At 40.7% G+C, this 17586-nt stretch overlaps 1 protein-coding gene across 7 annotated transcripts in view; it reads right to left on the bottom strand.

The window, feature by feature from the left end:
* Positions 1-8087: 8087 nt before the first annotated feature.
* CMKLR2 (chemerin chemokine-like receptor 2) overlaps positions 8088-17586 on the bottom strand; it is a 48728-nt gene continuing 39229 nt past the window's right edge. For all 7 annotated transcript variants that reach the window (XM_082657940.1, XM_082657941.1, XM_082657944.1 and 4 more), the window contains one exon: positions 8088-9530. In XM_082657940.1, coding sequence (XP_082514066.1) covers positions 8435-9502 — 1068 coding nt within the window. In that variant the 5' untranslated portion in view covers positions 9503-9530 and the 3' untranslated portion in view covers positions 8088-8434. The remainder of the gene's footprint in view (positions 9531-17586) is intronic.

Raw genomic sequence — 17586 nt, 5'->3', positions numbered from 1 at the left:
CCACCAGGGAACTCCCAAGAGTTTTGATTTTAGATAATTAGTCCCATATATAATGGTTCAAGACCTTGCCCTTTGCAAGGGGTTACAAAGTTACTTAATATCTGAGCTGGCTTTCCTCGATGTGAATGTTGGGAGTACCTTAAAGAATCGAGAAATGAGTCAAAAACAGGGAAGTGCTCAGGTCAATACACAGCAAATAATGTCATTTGCCAGGTCATGAAACATTTGGAGATAAAGGAATTAAATGCCAGGACTAATTTATAGTTAGTAACCAGTGACTTTACAGTGGCTGACAAAGTAATTTGTTGTGACCTAGCATCTTCAAGTTAGGGGTTACTTGTGACTTAAAAAAAAAAATCACACGTTTACAAATCCCACCTAAAATTAATGTTATGAGTTGGCACGTGCGATTTACTAAAGGACGCCTAACCCAGGGGAGGGGAGGAGTCCCAGAGTTTGTGGAGGCAGATGTTGCAAATTTAAGGGATGCCTCCTGTACTGTTCAGGGAGAAGTTGTGTTGAGCATGTGATTTTGAGTAGTAGTGTGTCCTGGGAGGGAGGCTACATGGGTGACTGATCCCTTGGGTGCGGTTCATAAGCCTGGCTTGGGTGTGGAGGTGGGACATCTTACCTGGGTTTGTAAGTCTGATTGAGCCTGTTGGGGTGTGGAGACTTCAGTACTACGGTGGTGCTGCAGGTGAGTGTACTCAGAGGATGGTGTTACTGTAGTCAGGTGAGACTCCAGTATTGGAAACCGCTGCATCTTAACAGTTAAATTTGGGATGTATCGAATATTTGAGTATATATTTTTTACAGTAGTAGTGTTCACAAAAGTAGAGCTTGGGAATTGTAGACCTCTAAAAATCATTTTGTAGTCTCTGTAGGCCAAGGAAATTGAATGAGGTCCAGGTTTTCCTAGCTGAACCAGACGATGCTGTTTTCTTCCCTCCCAATCTGATTTTCTTTGTATGTGGCCAACCAACTTGAATGTGGGAAATTGTTTAAATTCTAAAGAAAATGTACTCAATCGGACATATATGTACTGATGAATAAAATCACCTTCAACATTTAGTCCAACAGACTCAGTCTAAAATCACTGGGGAAATTTTCAGGTTTTCAGTATCGTGAGAGCCAGCAGAGGGCAGCACTTCATTTTCTGGAGAACAGGAGAGCCTGGGGATTCTGGAAATGCTGTGGAAAAGTAGAGGTGTAGTAGTGAATAGCCAAAAATAATTCACAACCAGTGACATGAGTAACAGCTTGATTGAGTACCAAATAGTTTGGCCAAAACATTAAGTATTAAAAATTATTAATGATTTGAGAGTCCGCCTGCCAATGCAGGGGACACGGGTTCGTGCCCCGGTCCGGGAAGATCCCACATGCCACAGAGTGGCTGGGCCCGTGAGCCATGGCCGATGAGCCTGCGCGTCCAGAGCCAGTGCTCTGCAACGGGAGAGGCCACAACAGTGAGAGGCCTGCATACCGCAAAAAAACAAAACAAAACAAAACAAAAAAAATTATTGATAAAAAAAATGATTAAAAATGTGGTTAAAAAATTTAAATAGTCAACAAACCACAGCTGTCTTGTGAATCTTAAAATAATGAATGATGAAGCATGTGACTTTTAAGATCTTGACTCTATGGCCTTGAATAAAAAATGTTTAATGGTATCTTTTAATGTCATTTTAAAAGGTAGATAATACATTAACATCATTCAAAATTCTAGAGGTTATACGGTTACGTCTCCCCTGTCCCCCGGGTCTCCCATTCACTTCCATAAAAGCAACCAATGTCACCAGTTTTTTAGGTCTTTCCAGAGCTAGTCTAAGCATATATGTAGGCTAATTGTAGCATATGACACAAACTTCTGCATCTTAAGTTTTGTCCCTAGAAATAGACTTGGATATCTTGGAGATTATATCTTGGATATTTTGTATCGGTACATAAAAGATTTCCTCTTATTTTAACAGTTACAGAATCCATTGTCTCATATCTTACTGAACCAGTCTAGTTATTGGATCCTTAGTTTGCTTTCAGTGTTTTGCTCTTATGAGCAATGCTTACATATTCATGTGAGCCAGGATACTGAATGAACTGTTTTTGAACCAGTGGGTTCAGAAGGCACAGGTATACATAAAGAGATTTTTTTTTTTTATTGTTTCTGGCTTTGGAATAAGAACCCACATTTTTTTGCATGCTCCATAAGTGATTACATGACCCTGAAACCTTGTTTCTTTTTCACATTCAGCCATAGCTAGTACAAGGACTGGGCACAGTGTGGGAATTCAAAACTGATTCATTTAATGTCACTATGTTAGATGCTATAAAAATACAAAAGGATTAAGAAAATAACCATAAGGGAGGTGGTTCAAACATACTTAACCCTGTTAAGAATAAAAGTAATTTTGTGATTAAACAAGTACAGTCATTCCTCAGTATCTGAGGGGGGATTGGTTCCAGGAACCACCCCCCAACCCTCAGGTACCAAAATCCTCAGATGCTCAAGTTCCTTATATTAAATGGTGTAGTATCTGCATATAACCTTAACCTGCTAACACCCTCCTCATTAAATCATCTCTAGACTACTCATAATATCTAGTACAATGTAAATGCTATGTAAGTAGTTGCCAGCAGGCGACAAATTCAAGTTTTGTTGTTTTGCAACTTCCTGGACTTTTTTCAGATATTTTTGATTCGTGATTGGTTGAATCTGTGGGTGTAGAACCTGCAGATAAGGAGGGCTGACAATAATCCAAAAGTCCAGAGGGTCAGGGAAGGCTAGAATTAAATAAAAGTTTTTTTAGAGGAGTTAGGACTTGAGCTGGAGAGACCTTAGTAATCCGTTTAAAAAAAAAAAAAAAATCCAGGATGCTGTGAAAGGCAGAATGATAAAGGCAAGAATGAGAACAGAGGTTTGGGAGGCAATTAGACCAGTTTGGCTGGATTTTGCAGCGTCAGTTTGGGATTAGATAGGGCCAGGTTTTAGAGGCATCTGAATTATAGGCTGGCTCATTCTGTGAGCGCAATGGGAAGCCTGGTTTCCAAGCCAGAGAATGACAAAAGCAGAGCAGAGGTGGAGGTGGGAATGGGTGGGAGGGGTGGAGGGTGGTGAAATAGATGAGAGGAATTAAGAGGGACAAACTTCCGATTATACAATAAGTCACGGGGATATGATGTACAGCATAGGGAATATAGTCAGTAAAATTGTAATAACTTTGTATGGTGACAAGTGATTACCAGACTTACTGTAGTGATCAATTTTAATGTTTATAGATGTCAAACCACTATGTTGTACGCCTGAAACTAATATAATATTGAATGTCAACTGTATTTCAGTAAAAAAAAAAAGGCAGAGCTCCAATCTGGAGATGATGTGGATAGAATCAGGGAAATAAGAGGACTGTTTTAATAAACAGAAAGGGCTAAATTATGGCATATGTGAAACATTTTATAAATTTAATATATTTACTTTAGAAAGTAATGGAGATTATAGCAGCATTGAAAAATGCTTGATTTTTCATTGACTGTAACTATGAAAAGATAAACTTATGGACAAAGACACAGATACCAAAAGAGTTGCATTAGTGTTGGGGGATGTATGTGTCATTTTTTCCCAAACAAATACATTTGGCAATGGCAGTTATGTGTCCTTAGAACAAAAAAGGAAAAAAAATGCATGCCTCACATACATTGTCTAATATGAACCCCATTATAAGCCTGTGAGATAAAGGCAAACACTGTTTTCAGCACTTACAGGTGAGGAGACAACTCTGAAAGATGATTCCCCAGTTATCCACCTAGTAAGTGAGAGAGGAGGAACTCAAAACCAGGTCTTCATGGGCCAGATAATGTATTGGCAATAATGGGGAAAGTTCTTCATCCCTGCTTTTAGAAATTTGATTCTGTTTCACGTAACCCTTTCTTCATACCCTCAATTAGGAAAAGTAAGAATGTTAAAATCACATAAGTGTAAACCTAAAATGAAAATTGAGGCAGTTAAACAGATATTCTCTCAATACATGCCCTGTATAGATGATATTAGTTGCATTTAGAAAATGTCCCAAATGGAAGTCTGTCATTTGGAATGTTATTGGCCTGAATAGCTTTTAGTAAAGTAAAAATCAAAGGAAACTGTCCGTAGACTTCTAAGTATGCATCACCTAAAGAACTACTGCTCAGGAGGCCACAACAGTGAGAGGCCCGCGTAGTGCGGAAAAAAAAAAAAAAGAACTACTGCTCATATGTGAGAATATTAAAGAACTATGAATTACTATTCAAGCCTGATTCCAACCTGGGAATCTTCTATCCTCACTTTGTCCCTATAAAATGGGACTAGTCTCTCTTTTCTGAACGTAGCCTGTTTTCCAGCCTCTGAACATTTGCTCTTCCTATGCCACCTACCTGAAATAGCCTTTTTTTACCTGCACTTGTTAAAATTATAGTCATTCTTCAAGATGCACTTAAATTACCTCTTTCAAGAAGTCTTTCAGTCTACTTTTTCCTGCCCCTTGCAGCCTCTCAGCCCATATCCTTTTATAGTATTTATAAACTGTGTAAATTAAAGAAAATTCAGAAAACATTTAATTAATTTATTTATTTGGCCACACCTCGCGGCTTGTGGGATCTTAGTTCCCTGACCAGGCATTGAACCCAGGCCCCAGGCAGTGAGAGCACGGAGGCTTAACCACTGGACCACCAGGGAATTCCCAATAAGCTTTATGAATTTTTTAATAAAATGTATAAATTTTGAAGTTCTTTGTGTAAGTTCCCTTATTCTTCCTATGAGATTTTTACATTCATTCAAGAGGAAGAAGGGATCTAACATTTACTAGGTAATTACTATGTCAGAAGGTGCCAAGAGTTTCACTGAGTATGTATAATACCAGGTAATATTATATTAATAATAGGTATTTATAGGGCTAAGCACCACTTTTAGTGCTTTACCTGTGTCAATTCATTTAATTTTCATAATAAACCTATGTGGCAGTTACTACTATTGTGATCCCATTTTGCAGATGGGGGAAACTGAGGTCTAGAAATTTGGATTAATTTAGCCAAGGTCATAGAGCTAGGATATATTGGAGCCATAATGCAAAGCCAGATATCCTGCCTCTGGAGTCCCTGAAACTTGCCCACTGTTTCGAAGAGCTTCCTTCCATCGAGAGGGAGCCAGGTCTGTCTTGTTGGGTTTATGCCCCAGTCCCTGGGAGCCCTGAGATTCTTTATTCTCCTGCCAACTAGGCATTGAGCTTCCTTGCTTCCTCCTCAAATTGCCCCAGTGCCCTCCTCTCCTCCAGCCCCTCTGTCCTTTCGGTCACTCATCCTGCCCATTAGGGGTCATTAGACCCCTGGAGAGCCCCATTATCCAGATTCCAGCTGCCAGGGGAGGAAGCTGGCTGGGGAGTCTCCAATGCTGGGGTCCAAGCTTGGGTCCTATGCTACACTTTAGATCTTCCCTCAAGCTGAGAATAAAAAATTAACTCCTGTTTCTGCTGGAAAGTTCCTGCCCTGGTTGCTACTTTCTACTAGTAGATTCCTGTTAAGTCACAGCCCCACTCTCAGCTATTTAAAAAGCCACTAAAACTGGAGTTCTTAGCCTAGGGTACAAGGATCCCCTGAAATTTTATTTAAAAGCATTTTTCTGGGGAAAGGACCCATAACTTTCAATCGATTTTCAAATGAATTCAGAGTATTTATTAATTCTGACTTTTCAAGTTATTTATTATTTATTTATTGGCCATGCTGCGAGCCTTGCTGCATCTTAGTTCCCCGACCAGGGATCGAACCCAGGCCCCTGGCACGGAAAGCTCGGAGTCCTAGCCACTGGACCACCAGGGAATTCCCTCAAGTTTTCTTTTTCTATTCTAGAGCCAATGATACTTTTCAGGATCTCAAATATTTTCGTAGGCCTCTGGAAAGCTCACAGGCCCTAGATACTGTGCCTGTAGCCCGTAGCGTGGGAAAAACGAACAGCTCTGCCCGGGTTCCTAACTCACAAAGCTTAGGAAGCACCGCCCTGAAATGTAACTTCCCGACCACCACCAGCTCTGTAATGTACTCTTGCCCCTGGTTGCTTAATCCCCTTCCTTCCTGCTCCTCAGCCTTCCTCTTTCTCCCCCAGCCTTCAGAGTCAGTGTCTCCCTTTGCCCAAACTAGGGATGAACCTACAGAATTCTCTTTTCTTTCTTGGATCCTCCAGCTTTTCTCCTGATCCTGAGAGCCTGTCCATTGAGGGTCGAGGGGGACACCAGAGTGGAATATCGCAAGCCCTGGTTGTGCAGGGGCGGGGTTCAAGGGTGCACAAAGGGCTGGAAACTCACAATGAGCCTTTCTCCCCTTGTCTTCCCTTAACCCATACTGAGTATGGCAGAAGCCAGGAATCTTGGGAACGACAGAAATTTGGGATAGGCTGAGCTATGCCACACATTTTTTTTCTTGGAATGATTTCCAAACCAGATCTGATTGTTGCATGGGGCTAACAGTAAAGAACAGAGCCAATAAATGATCTGATCTTAGCATTTTTAAAAACTATGAGATGAAATAAAAAAGGATACCGATTCAAGGAATAACATAGCTCCCCTCACGACTTTCAAAATAAAACCGAGAAATTATAGAAAATTAAATGTTTTTAAAATTGCAGTAAATAGCAGAGTTTGTATTCATAAAAGACAGGGTACAAACAGAGACGTGAAAAAGTAGCAGGATCTTTAGGAAACCCCAACTGCAAGGACATAGATTTCCAGTGTTTCTTGACCTGCACACTGGAGGCCATCTCTTTCCTCTGAACAGTCTACATGTGTCTTGGCTCTCTTACGGCACTTACTACTGTCTACCTTGTTTTAGGATTGTTTTTATGCAAGTTTAATCTCACCCCCTGTAAGTACCTTATGCATCTTGGCATCCCTCACAGTATCTGTCTACCATGGTTCTGTATAACTCTTATTCATCTATTTGCTAAAGGCATAAATGAATAGAAGTCAAAATACTATTAGTCTTAAGTGCAACAGATTTGCACCATGAAGAGGTCACTGACTTAAAGGTATACTTTATTGGTCTTATAGGAATAGAAGGTAGAAATATATCAATACGTCATACATGCTTTATTTTCCTGAAATCATTCTGATATTGAGCTGGCCTATCTACTATCTGGATGTCAGTGTTTCATGTTTATAGCAATCTTATACTTATTTGCGTATATACATACTCAGAATTTTCCAAAAACATTAATTTTTTTTTTTTTTGGCGGTACGCGGGCCTCTCACTGTTGTGGCCTCTCCTGTTGCGGAGCACAGGCTCCGGAGGCACAGGCTCAGCGGCCATGGCTCATGGGCCCAGCCGCTCCATGGCATGTGGGATCCTCCCAGACCAGGGCACGAACCCATGTCCCCTGCAACAGCAGGCAGACTCTCAACCACTGCGCCACCAGGGAAGCCCAACATTAATGTTTATAATGATATCATGGGGAATTAAAGATGGGCATATATCCCCATTGAGAGGTAGGGTATATGTCCCCTCCCTTTGAATCTCAGCTGGCCAGTGACTGCTTTGGTCAATAGAGTACAGTGGAAGTGATACTGTGCCAGTGTCTGGCATAGCCTTTAAGAGGAGTAGGAATTTCTACCCTGGTCTCTAGAGCCCTACACTGCCATATAAGTCTGGCTAACCCTGAGGTGCTATGCTGGAATACCCGTGTGAAGAAAGGAGAGGAGAAGGGAGGAGGGAAGGGGAGGAGAGAGAGGGGAAGGAGAAGGAAGGGAAGGGGATGGGGAGAAGGGAGGAGAGCCGCTCAGCCAGTCCCCAGCTGTTCTAAACCTCAGGCAGCTGGGTCATCCTGGTCCAGCTGAGGCTCTGGATATTGCGAAGCAGAGAGGCAAACCTCCCTTCTGTGCCTTGTTTAAATTGCTGATCCTCAGACTTGTGAGATATAATAATAATAATAAATTGCTATTTTAAGCGACTAGATTTTGGGACAGTTTTAACCTACTCTAACCAACTATTACTTTAATTCATAAATGCAAATACAGATTACATGAAATAAAGAAATAAAGTACATATGTTGTATTTTAAGACTAGGTCTAATAGGTTACTTGTGCAAAATTAAAGTGAGCTTAAGCACACATATTTTTATATTTTTGAAATTAGTCATATATTTAATATTCAGATTTAGAACTTTTAAAAAGTCATTAAAATTGAAAAAATAGTGTTAATTAATCCACTACAGTATAATTAGCAAGAATAACACAGATAATTTAAGTTGCTGGAAAAAAATGAAGATCCTTCTTATGTTTTATATCAATAGAAAAATATGATGCCAATAAAATGACCAAAAACAATAAAAAGATACAGTCAGCTCTATGTCTTGGACCCAAACAATCCGAAAGCATCTGTCAGGGGACCCACACAAAAGCCATATGATCTGTGCAAGAGTAAGAATTCACTGGGCTGTTTCCAGGAGACACAGATTCTTGGTTTCAGAGTTCCTGAGCTGTTCACTTACTGTGCCAGAACAGCTCACTTCCCACAGCGTATATTTTAGTATCTCAGCAACTGAGGCCCGAAAGCGTGCTTGGAACTTCTTACTAATTAAGACATAAAGAATGGGGTTCAAGCAACTATTGAGGAATGCCAAGCCAGTGGAGAGGGGGATTCCGGCCTGCAGCACCTGGTGGAAATAGCTATTGTGGTGAATCGTGAGCTCCCAAATGCTAAACAGGTGATACGGAGTCCAGCAAATCAAAAAGGCAATGACCACAGCCAGGATGGTCCAGAAGTGCTTACTGGAGATCAGGATGCTTCGCTTCTTCACCTTGAAGATGAGGCACAAGTAGCAAATGCTCATTGTTAGAAGAGGGAAGAGGTACCCAACAATAACTTTCACCCAGGTCAGAATATGATGCCTCATCAACGTGAGGTCAGGATCATGCTCGTGGAAGTTGTTATAGCAAAGAGTGTGGTTATTGAACTCCAGAGTGTCCCGGAAAAACAGGGCGGGACCACCCATTAGTGAAGCCAAAAGCCAAACAACTATAATAACAATCAGAGAGTTCCTTAGGGTCCGGTACCGATGAGATAAGACAGGGTGGATCAAGTAGATATAGCGGTCCAGGCTTATCACCGTCAGGAAGAAAACACTGGCAAACATGTTCAACTGGGCAATGAAGGAATTGGCCTTGCACAACCAGATGCCAAAGGGCCAGTGGAAATTCATGGCCACATAGGAGATGTACAGGGGCAAGAAGAGAAGAAAAATGAAATCTGCGATGGCTAGATTGAGGAACCAGAGAGTGGTGACTGTCTTCTTCCACTTGAATCCCGTAAACCAAATGACAAGGGCATTTCCTGGAATGCCCAGAACAAATGCCAAACAGTATAACACGAGGGAGACCCAGTGAATGACTCCTAGGTGTGCTTTCTCCTCCAAATCAGTCTCTGGGGAGTAATATTCCAGGGCATAGGAGTAGTTCTCAAAGTCTTCAAATAATGTTTCCTCTAGATCTTCCATGACCTTGCTAAATGCAAAATGAAGAAATCTATGGAAGCAAATTTAAAAAGAAAGAAAACAATTTTTAAAAGAACAAATGTTTAATGAATGATACAGAACATAAGGATAAAAATATTTTATCTTAATAGACACTAATAACAATTTACGACCAAAAGGGGGACGTAACCACAGAAGTAGAGATTTTTTAAATGAGAGGAAGCTATGAAAAAAATACTTATTTGAAATATTTGGCAAAATGTTTCCTGAAAAAAAATGTACTCTTCCAAAATGGACACAAGCAGAAACAAAACCTGAATAGACTTACAACCATTAAAGAAATATCATATGTTAAAAAAATGTTTTTCATCTTATGAACTAGAAATAGTATATTTCTGTTGGACACTCCAGGTGTCCAAGTCTCAGTGGACCTAAGTGTTGCTATAATTATTCTCAAAGCTGTGAGAGTTTAGTTTTGTAAAGTATTCAGTAAGTGCTAAATTAAAATGATTGACTCTATAGGTACAATTCCTATGTTCATAATGCTTGTAGGGCTGACTAGAGAGAATCTAACATTCAACAAATATTTATTAAGTTCTTACCAGGCATTATTATTTTATGGAAGATGCAAAAGAAAACAGATGAATACTTATGTGGTGATGACTTCAAAATCCTTATTTGTACCCTGACTTCTTAAGATCTAGACAGAGTTCCAATTGCTTCTTTGGCTCACCCACCTGGATGTCACGGGCAAGCACTGGAGATTTTGACCCACTGTTTTGCACCCATGGATGTTTTGATTCTAGGTTTATAAATTCAAATATGTTCACCAGAATTATATCAATATGGAAGGCTTTTCAACTACAAGATATATTTTGGAATGAACTTGACTATGACCACTTAATTTCTATATTAATTTCTTATAGAGTGCAGTTAAGCTTTATTTAAATTTTTTATTTTCCTGAAATTACTTTGTTTTGAATTAATTCAAAGTAATTCTTTTCTACATTACAACAAAGATTTGATTTATTAATCAGTTTTATTTTTTGAGGTATGCGGGCCTCTCACTGTTGTGGCCTCTCCCCTTGCGGAGCACAGGCTCCGGACGCGCAGGCTCAGCGGCCATGGCTCACGGGCCCAGCCGCTCCGCGGCATGTGGGATCTTCCCGGACCGGGGCATAAACCCGTGTCCCCTACATCGGCAGGCGGACTCTCAACCACTGCGCCACCAGGGAACCCCTTTATTTTTTTAACATCTTTATTGGAGTATAATTGCTTTACAATGGTGTGTTAGTTTCTGCTGTATAACAAAGTGAATCAGCTATACATATACATATATCCCCGTATCTTCTCCCTCTTGCGTCTCCCTCCCACACTCCCTATCTCACCCCTATTTTGTTTATTTTTATCCATACCAAATGTTATCTATTATAATTTCATGCAAAGTAAGTTTTCTTTTGTGGCCTTTTTTTTTTTTCCCATGCTATCCAGTCCAGTTTCCTGCGTTAAGAAGACTTGAATGTCAATTTTTCAACCAAATTGTTTACTGGGTGTAAATATAGCTTCATCAATTTATTTTGTGTTATTTCTATCGGTAGTATTCAAAATCAAGTAGAAAAAAGACTAATAGTTATATTCATTTCATGGAGCTCTAATCATTAATGGGGCAAATATGTAAGATTTGAGATTATAGTAGGGTTAGAACAAAGAGGTCAAAACATCTTGTGTTGCTCACAGCCAGCTCAGACTCAATTTGACTAACACTAAATTCATCATCCTACCTAAAATCATTTGAGGAATCTAGCAGAGCATAGTTAAAAACAAAAGCATTTTATTAGCATTCTCCCAACCCCAGACCCAGCTAACTTCTCTTTATCTTTCAACATTCAGCTCAAATGCCACCTTTTCTTGGAAACATTTTCTGACATTACCTACCCCCATATAATTATAATACATAATAACAACTATTATTACACACAATAGTCAATGCTATTGGGAATTTACTAGATGCCAGGCATGTATGATCTAATTTGACCCTTGAAAGAATCATATAAAGTGGATAAGTACTATTGTTATTTCCATCTCCAAGAAAAAATACTGAAGCTTCAAGAAGCTTAGTGACTTTCCCAGTTTCACGCAACCTATAATTGGAGAGTCAAGATTAAATTCAAATCTGTTGAAGCCAGATCCTGGGCTCTTAACCACTACGACATTCCCCTCTTCTACCATACTTCTCTTATTGTACTCAATACACTATACTGTCACTGATTTCTCTTTGATTCCTGCCCTACCAAACTGTGAACTCCTTGAGAATGACTGTCATCTCTGTAACCCACAGTGCCTAGTACAGGTCTTAACATCTCACAGGTGCTCAACATGTGCTCAGTAAATAACTGGCTCTGCTAGAAAGCCTGTTCAGAACCAAATGTAATTTTAAAGCCTCAGGTGAGCGTTTGTGAGTTCACCCCTAAGTCACTCTCATTGCCAGAATCTCTCTGGCCTTGACCCACAGTTCTATCCTCAAGATCTAGACTTGTTCCTTGTCACTGAGTCCTTTCCTTCATGTGTCCAAGACTGGCTTCTTTCCCGCTACCCTTTTCTTTCAGGTCTGGGACCTTACTCTGACCTCTTCACTCCTTCTGGTAGCTGAACCCCCTCCATGTCAAATCCTTTCCAGCCTAATCTCCATCTCCCTATCTTGGTTTTCTGCCTGTATACTAAGACACCCTTACCTTCCTGGTGCCTATGACCTATTCTTTTAGACTATGAGCAATTCTGAGGTCAAATGGCCCTAAATCACCTTACAAAACCCTAAGCGGTGAGTAGATGGAACTTGATTCCCCAAATATAGAAAAGCCAGTGGAGGACTTCTAATTACACAAAACCACTATCCTCTGCAAGTCAGGAGCTTACAAAGTCATTGCTGACTGTGCTGAGCCGGAATGGTCGCAGGGCCTGCTGAAGGATTCCAACCACCCCTCATCCCATTTCTCTTGGGGCAGGGGGAGGTACCTTGAGGATGAGTGATTTTTCTGAACAGAATCCCTTCAAACAGAAACCCTTGTTCCAGAGAAATTCCTAATCTTCCAGAAAGCAGATGAGTAGGTTAGATGCAATGAACAGTTCAGGCTTGGAGAAAGATCTTCAAGAGGAGCTGAATACTGTGTGGAGAAAAGGGAACCCTCCTGCACTGTTGGTGGGAATGTAAATTGATGCAGCCACTATGAAGAACAGTAAGGAGGTTCCTTAAAAAACTAAAAATAGAACTACCATATGACCCAGCAATCCCACTACTGGGCATATACCCAGAGGAAACCACAGTTCAGAAAGACACATGCACCCCAATGTTCATTGCAGCACTATTTACAATAGCCAGGTCATGGAAGCAACCTAAATGCCCATCGACAGAAGAATGGATAAAGAAGATGTGGTACATGTATACAATGGAATATTACTCAGCCATAAAAAAGAACAAAGCTGGGTCATTTGTAGAGACATGGATGGACTTAGAGACTGTCATACAGAATGAAGTAAGTTAGAAAGAGAAAAACAAATATCGTGTATTAATACATATATGTGGAATCTAGAAAAATGGTACAGATGAACTGGTTTGCAGGGCAGAAATAGAGACACAGAAGTAGAGAACAAACATATGGACACCAAGGGGGAAAGCAGCGGGTGGTGGGGGTGGGGGTGGGATGAATTGGGAGATTGGGATTGACATGTATACACTGATGTGTATAAAATGGATAACTAATAAGAACCTGCTGTATAAAAAAAATAAAATAAAATTCAAAAAAAAAAGAAAAAAAATTGCAATAAATGCAGCTTTTTACAAAAAAAATTAAAAAAATAAAAAGAGGAGCTGAATACTGCCCAGCTGAATCCTTCACAACAAATATAAGCTAGGAATTCCCCTCGGACTTGAGTAGATGTTTTTGTGTGCTGGTGATGGTGAGAGGGAGGGGTGGGATGAAGAAAAGTGAGAAGTAAGACAGAATTCAGCAACTATCCTACCAAGTCCTTGGCTAGAGACAGTTAACCCTTGAGGGCATATTCTTGCTTAATTATTGTACCTTGTTTGTATATTGCTTTATAGTTTATAGGCACCTCCAGATAGAATTTCCAAACCTTACTTAGACCTACCCAAATATCTAGAGACTAACTAACTGTATTAGTTTCCCAGGGCTACCGTAACAAAGTACTCTAAACTGGATAGCTTAAAATAACAAAGTTATTGTTTCAGAGTCTGGAGAAAACTGAAATCAAGGTGTAGGCAGGGTTGTTTCCTTCTGAGGGCTATCAGTGAGAATTTGTTCCATGCTTCTTGTCTAGATTCCAGTGGTTTGTTGGCAAACTTTGGCAGTTCTTGGCTTGTACATGCAACAAGATGTTTTGACCTCTTCATTCTACGCCAGAGTCTCGGGCCTTCCCCTACCCTCTTTCTCTTCTTCTCATTGGCTAAATGAGGATGCAGTGATGAGCCATCATGTACCAGGTGGATAAGGAAAACATGATTGTTCACAAGGTAGAAGCTTGGGTCCCTGGATGACCTCATGGAGCAGAGCTGCCCTACTTCTCTGATCCACCTCCTTCTGGATTACTAAGTGAGAAAATATTTCCCCCACTATTCTTTTAAAGCAGCTGAACCTGTATCCTAACTAATATAGCTTCTCTAGGCCTTGACATTAAGCACTGTGGTGGAGACTTGTCAGTGCTCACCTCCTATGAAAGATGTTATAAGAAACCCTTGAGGTGGGAACTATTCCTAACAATCGTCATGGCTTCCGGAAGAAAGAGAGGGGAGCTTCCCTTAGGGAGAGCAGAAAGAGGAAAAAGCTGACTTTGTAAGGAGGATCTCTTTTACCCCAGCAATGGTCAGGGAGCCATTTAATGAACATCCTTTTTAGCCATCAAAAGAGAATGTGAGAGAGTTTTTGCAATTGATTCAATTGATTACGGTGGGCTGGTAAGACTCCTGCTTTGTAAGAAAATGAGGGGCAGATCTAGAGTTGTAATAGACCTATGTTATTTGGGCAGAGTTAAACAACCTCTGCCCTTTATTTCATAATTTAAATGTCCCAAGAGCAGGGAACTTTAATGGATGCAACAGTCCAAGTTGGGGAGACAATGGGATTTGGGTAAACCAAAGAGCAGTGGACTTGCTTTCAGTGGAGAGCAGCTACTCAGTTCCAGCCAACTGCTTCCACGTGGGAAATGAGGGCTTAGTGTTGCCAGAGTTTTTGACAAATGGCTGAATATCTATATTTTTAATGTGAAAAGTTTCCAACTCCTAAACTACTGTTTTAAAACGAAAAAGTTGTGGACTGTATTCAGCCCAGCTATAAATTTGTGACCTCTGGGGAAGGCAAACTCTTTGAAGACTCTGAGCTTTTCAAAAGCATAGGAGGAGGCTATACATTAAATAAGACAGGAACAAAAGGACAAACGTATGATTGTTCTTGTATGCATAACTATTCAAGTTCATAGACACAAAAAGTAGAATGGTTGTTGCTAGGGACTAGGGGAAGACTGGAAATGGGGATTTATTGTTTAATGGGTACAGAGTTTCAGTTGGAGAAAGTGAAAAAGTTCTGGAGATGATAATGGTGATGGTTGTACAACGATGTGAACGTATTTAATGCTACAGAATGGTTAAAATGGTTAAAATGGTAAATTTTATGTTACATATATTTTCCCACAATAAAAAAAGAAAAGAAAGAAAGAAATTCAGAGACTTTCTGGAAGAAGTGATCTCTGTCTTGTCTTATAATTAAAGAATTGAATAAACAACACACACATATATAGTTTTTATCTTCTGTGTATAAACATAGTAAATGTTCATTGTAGAAAAGTTAGAAAAGTATAAAGTATAAAAGGAGAAAATAAAAATTGACTTCCATAATCTCAAAAAACAAACAAATAAATAAATAAATAAAATGGAAATAGAAACTCTGAGTTGGCCTCTGAGAATGACTTGCCTCTTTGTCCCAGCAAGGCAACCATAAGATTTTATGCTACTCGGGGCCTCTCCATAGATCCTCATTTTAACCTTCTCCAATTTGATATAAGAGATTGACTATAAGAGTTGAGACAACTCTTTTTTTCTCCAGGAAAAAAGATGCTATGTACAAGTTCCTAACCTTACTGGGTTTCTGTTAGAGTTACTACAGAGGACCATGATAAGAAAGGCAAAGAAATGGATCATAACCTAGAACCAGAGCTATTCCTTGGAGTGGTAACAAAGCTGGTTCTCAAGAGGAATGGTGAGTAAACTCCCTGCTAAATGACCCTCACCCTGTCTTCTGCCACCTCTCATTAGATCCCTATGTCCCCGCCTCATCATTGCTCTAAGTCCCACAACTTGGGCCTTTCAACTCCTACCTGTAAGCTCTGCTGTGCCCCAGACTTGAACTCAAATATGTTCCTTGTTCAAAGTGTAACTTAGCAGTCATGCTGATCCATGGTTCTCTTTCTACTTCATTCTCTGATTTGGGTAACTGGGTTATTGCCTTGTCCCTCGTCCTTGCTCCCAGCTTCCAGTTTTGGATTGCCATACCTTAGGTCCCCTGGAGAACACTGACCTCTGTTACCACATCTCCGTGACCCTGCTCCTTTGCTCTCTGGGAGGATCCATGCTTCTCTCCTACATTGGTTAGACTACTGACTTACCACCCCAGGAGGCATTGCTCTGACACTAATTCTCATCCCTTATTACCACCAACATCTGTACCAGAGGTACTCAACCAGGGACAATTTTGCCTCCCAGGGGATATTTGACAATGTCTAGAGACATTGTTGATTGTCACAACAGGGGATGGAGGATGAGGGGGTACCTAGTAAGTAGAGGCCAGGGATGCTGCTAAGCACTCTGTAATAGACAGCTCCCCACAACAAAGAATTATCTTGCCCCAAAAGTCAAGGATGCCAAAGTTAAGAAACCCTGATCTACACACATTGAGCTCAGTCTGAACTCCTTTCTTCTATCTCTTGCTGCTGAATCTGCTCTTTTCCCGTGGGCACCTTCATCTTGGGAGTCCTGGTTTGGCCTGGTCTGCTCTATCCCGCTACCAACCAACTGTGTTTTATAGCGGTTGCAAACTGTTAGTCTGTGTTGGTCTGTGTGTCTGTGGTTGAAAAAGTGTTAAAGATGTTTGGTGTAGATGCTAATATTAAACATTAATAGAGGGCTTCCCTGGTGGAGCAGTGGTTGAGAGTCCGCCTGCCAATGCAGGGGACATGGGTTCGTGCCCCGGTCCGGGAAGATCCCACATGCCGCAGAGCTGCTAGGCCCGTGGGCCATGGCCGCTGAACCTGCGCGTCCGGAGCCTGTGCTCTGCAACGGGAGAGGCCACAACAGTGAGAGACCCGCGTACCACAAAAACAAAACAAACAAAAACAAAACATTAATAGACTTCACAAAAATATTGCAATTTTTAGCTTCTTTTGATAATTTGTATCATCTGGTAATAATGGGCCTGTATTTTCTGTAGCAGCATTTGCATTCCCCTCCAGACAAGGTATGTACTCTGACTTGCCATGGTCACCACCACTTCCAAATCACTCATTTATGACACTTTCCAGGATGCTGTCAGTACTTGAATTTGAAGTCGTTGCTAACACTATGCCTTGTATATAGTAAGAAATAAAATTACTGGGCTTCCCTGGTGGCGCAGTGGTTAAGAATCCACCTGCCAATGCAGGGGATGAGGGTTCAAGCCCTGATCCGGGAAGATCCCACATGCTGCAGAGCAACTAAGCCCGTGCGCCACAACTACTGAGCCTGTGCTCTAGAGCCCACAAGCCACAACTACTGAAGCCCGCATGCCTAGAGCCTGTGCTCCGCAACAAGAGAAGCCACTGCAATGAGAGGCCTGCACACTGCAAAGAAGAGTAGCCCCCACTTGTCCCAACTAGAGAAAGCCCGCGCGCAGCAACGAAGACCCAACACAGACAAAAATAAATAAATTTAAAGAAAAAAAGAAATAAAATTATTGAAAAAAATAAAACTATACACATATGAGGGTGCAAATGAAGTGTGTGATAATGCAATCTCAAGATAATATCTGCAATCTCAAAGTAAAAATGTGGTCTGCAAAGAAAGGTTA

This window comes from Grampus griseus (genome assembly GCF_964374135.1).
Source record: "Grampus griseus genome assembly, chromosome: 7".
Classification (NCBI taxonomy): domain Eukaryota; kingdom Metazoa; phylum Chordata; class Mammalia; order Artiodactyla; family Delphinidae; genus Grampus; species Grampus griseus.
This window is presented reverse-complemented; position numbering and strand designations above follow the sequence as displayed.